The sequence below is a fragment of the Pteropus alecto genome, unplaced genomic scaffold, assembly GCF_000325575.1.
Source record: "Pteropus alecto unplaced genomic scaffold, ASM32557v1 scaffold98, whole genome shotgun sequence".
Lineage (NCBI taxonomy): Eukaryota > Metazoa > Chordata > Mammalia > Chiroptera > Pteropodidae > Pteropus > Pteropus alecto.
Genome location: NW_006443570.1, coordinates 18,060,433 through 18,063,379, shown reverse-complemented (window position 1 = coordinate 18,063,379; position 2,947 = coordinate 18,060,433). Strand labels below are relative to the sequence as shown.

The window sequence follows — 2,947 nt, the reverse complement described above, 5'->3', positions numbered from 1 at the left end:
AGGAATTATGTAGTGCCCGGAAAACGGACGACCGTGATGGAATTAGAAAACATCTCCACCTCCCTAAAAAGAAAATTTAACAAAATATAAGTTGGGATGTCCTACTTCCTTAGTGTTAGTTGCAACTTGGTCAGAACCTTTGCAAAATGACATAGACTTTCCCATAATTTAACAACTAGTGAACCAAATTTTCTCCTGGAGAATCATCAATTTTAATTTTAAAATCATATATATAAGTAAGTACTAGGGCTTTCTGTTGTTTTTACTCACAAGAGATGTCTTCTGATTTTTGTGGATAAGTCTTAAGTTTTACTATCTAGAAATCTTAAGCTCATCAAGAAGCATGAATTTAAAACAATGATTTCAACTCTAATGTTTCTGACATTTATTTTCACTAGTTTCTCTTCTGGTAGAACCAAATAAAATTAAATTTCTTAAGTTCATAACAAATGCTTTAGCTGAGTGGTATGTTTAAGAACGGTTTTTATTTTCTTCTGCACACTTTTCAAGATTTCTACCAAGACTACGGTTTTTATTTTCTTCTGCACACTTTTCAAGATTTCTACCAAGACTACGTTTCTGCAAGCATAAGAAAAACCATATAAGGAACAATTCTATAAAACCAAAGGAAAATCACTCCCACGGCTGCAGCCACAGGAAAATAATGCAGCCAGAGGTAAGAAGCGGCTTTTAGAATCTGAACCTTCGGCCCGCCGCGTACTGCGGGAAGGAGTAGCTCACGGACCCCCGCTAGTCCAGGAAAGCATAGTCGCTCCGAGGTTCGGGGACCGGAACCGCCCGGTCAGCTCAGCTGGGACTCCAAGAAGGAGACTTGGACATGGGACCTGAAAGAGAATATACTCCAGGACCAGAGGCTAAGGGCAAACAGGAAATTAGCGCGACATTCCAGGCACTCTACCTCCTGCCATGAGGACACTAAGGACGTTCATCTTCCAAGTAAAATTAGTACGTTCCCACAGTCCAAACTTCCTCCCCTGACTTCCGCTTCCTGCGTGCTTCGTCCAAAAGTGCCCGGCCTGTCCGCGAAGAGACTCTGGCGGAGGCGGCGTTCCGGAGTCCCGCGGGAGGTGAGTGCCCCTGAGCAGTGGGCGGGCAGCGACTGAGATGCGGGCCTCCGGGTACCTGCAGAGAGGCTCTGCGCTGGGATCCCGTCTCCCTGGGGGGTCCGCAGACTCGTTCCACGGCATCTAGGGAATGTTCTCGCCCCTACCGGCCCCTGACAGCAGCTGAGCCGAATCTCTGGGAAGAAAACGGCTAGGCAAGTCTTAGCCTGTACTTGGCAAGGTCCCTCCTCCTTCGGGGAGACTCCCTGAGTTTGTTCTAGGCATATTTAGATCGATGAGCTCCATTGGAGCCCTTCCTGGGGAGCAGAGAGCGGAGGCTGGTGGGGGAGCTTAGACGTTTACACAAATAATACCAGGTAGAAAAGAATAACTGGGAGAGATGCGAGGTGTTTCAGGAACTCAGCAAGGAAACGGTGTGCAGGCGGGAGTGCAGGGAAGAGCGAAGTAGGAGGAGGTGGCTGTGGCACGGGACCTTTACAGTGGGATCAGTATTCCATTTGGAAGGGAAGGAGGGAGGTGAAGCTGGCGCTAAACTTGGTTGGACCTTGAATGCAGGATGGAGCGCCACCAGGTAGCCGGAAGCCACTGAGGCTTTTGTGGAGTCAGATTGGACGCGTTTCTAGAAAATTGACCTTGTAGAGAAGTGTGAAGCTGATTTGGAGGTGAAGAGGCTGGGAGCAAGGAGAGAAGTGGGAGGCTAGTATATCTTCTCAAGGGACAGGCAACCATAAGGAACTGAATTGGGAGGTGTAAGGAGAATGTAAAAAAAGGATTCTTTCTGGAAGATGGGGAGACTTTGAGACTTTAGCTAGTTTTGTGAAAAACCAGAAAGTCAGGAGAAAAGTAGCTTTTGGAGGGAAAGGTGGATGGAATCGTATTTTTATGAGGAGGCAACGTCTGTGTAGATATTGCCCAGGAGATGGGGAGAAGGTAATTCATAAGAATTACTCATGGGAATTCTAGGAATCCTGACAATTACTGAAATATTTCTCTAACAAGAGATAAAGTCAACTTTTTGTGCAAAATCCTCCAAATCAATAGGAAGTAATTTTCTTATTCCACTTAATAAGATGTTATGTGTTGAATTGTAGCTCTCAAAAAGATATGATGAAGTCCTAGCCCTCAGTGCCTCAGAATGTGACCTAATTAGGAAATAGGGTCATTGAAGACATAATTAAAGTTAAAAAATGAGGTCACACTGTAGTGTGTGTGTGTTGTGGGGAGCCAATTCAATATGACTGGTGTCATTACAAGAAGACAACCATAGGAAAGCCATGTGAAGATGGAGGCAGAAATTGAAGCAATGCACCAACAAGCCAAGGAAAGCCAAGGATCGCCAGCAGGTCATCACAGGCTAGGAGAGAGGCATGGAACAGATTCACTCTCAGAAAGAACCATCCCTGCCGACATGTTGATTTCAGGCTTCAAACCTCCAGAACCGAGAGAATAAATTTCTATTGTTCTAGCCACCCAGTTTGCAGTAAATTGTTACAGTAGCCCTAGGAAACAAATACGTGAGGCTGTAAGGAGCAATGGTGATAGATGTTTTCAGAGATGATATAGTTCACTGGCAAGATGCAACAAATCACTTGCTACCTGCACAACTTTAGACAGTTTCTCATCCTCTCTGAGCCTCAGCTTCCTCATTTGTGGAATGGAGATAACAGTACCTGTCTCACATGTCTGTTAAGAGGATTTCTTGTTAAAAACCGGATGCAGAGAATCTGACATATAATAAGGATTCAATAAATGTTAGTTCCTCATTAAAGCATTACCTTTTATCGAGAGCTAATTATTAATGAGCTTGAGGGTAAAATCCCTCATTCCTCAGAGCATTCATTCAGAATTTGGACTGGAAGTGG

At 44.7% G+C, this 2,947-nt stretch overlaps 2 protein-coding genes across 3 annotated transcripts in view; one reads left to right on the top strand and one right to left on the bottom strand.

The window, feature by feature from the left end:
* The window catches only part of TEFM (transcription elongation factor, mitochondrial), a 5,571-nt gene extending 4,552 nt beyond the window's left edge, over positions 1-1,019 (bottom strand). Inside the window, exons 1-2 of the mRNA XM_015599293.2 lie at positions 920-1,019; positions 1-63 (exon numbers count right to left, since the gene is read on the bottom strand). Coding sequence (XP_015454779.1) covers positions 1-63; positions 920-950 — 94 coding nt within the window. The 5' untranslated portion in view covers positions 951-1,019. The remainder of the gene's footprint in view (positions 64-919) is intronic.
* Positions 1,020-1,039: 20 nt separating this feature from the next.
* The window catches only part of ADAP2 (ArfGAP with dual PH domains 2), a 34,177-nt gene continuing 32,269 nt past the window's right edge, over positions 1,040-2,947 (top strand). Inside the window, exon 1 of one of the 2 annotated variants that reach the window (XM_025041573.1) lies at positions 1,040-1,088. The gene's annotated coding sequence lies outside the window, so the exon portion shown is untranslated. The remainder of the gene's footprint in view (positions 1,089-2,947) is intronic. The other variant, XM_015599137.2, reaches the window with a different exon arrangement.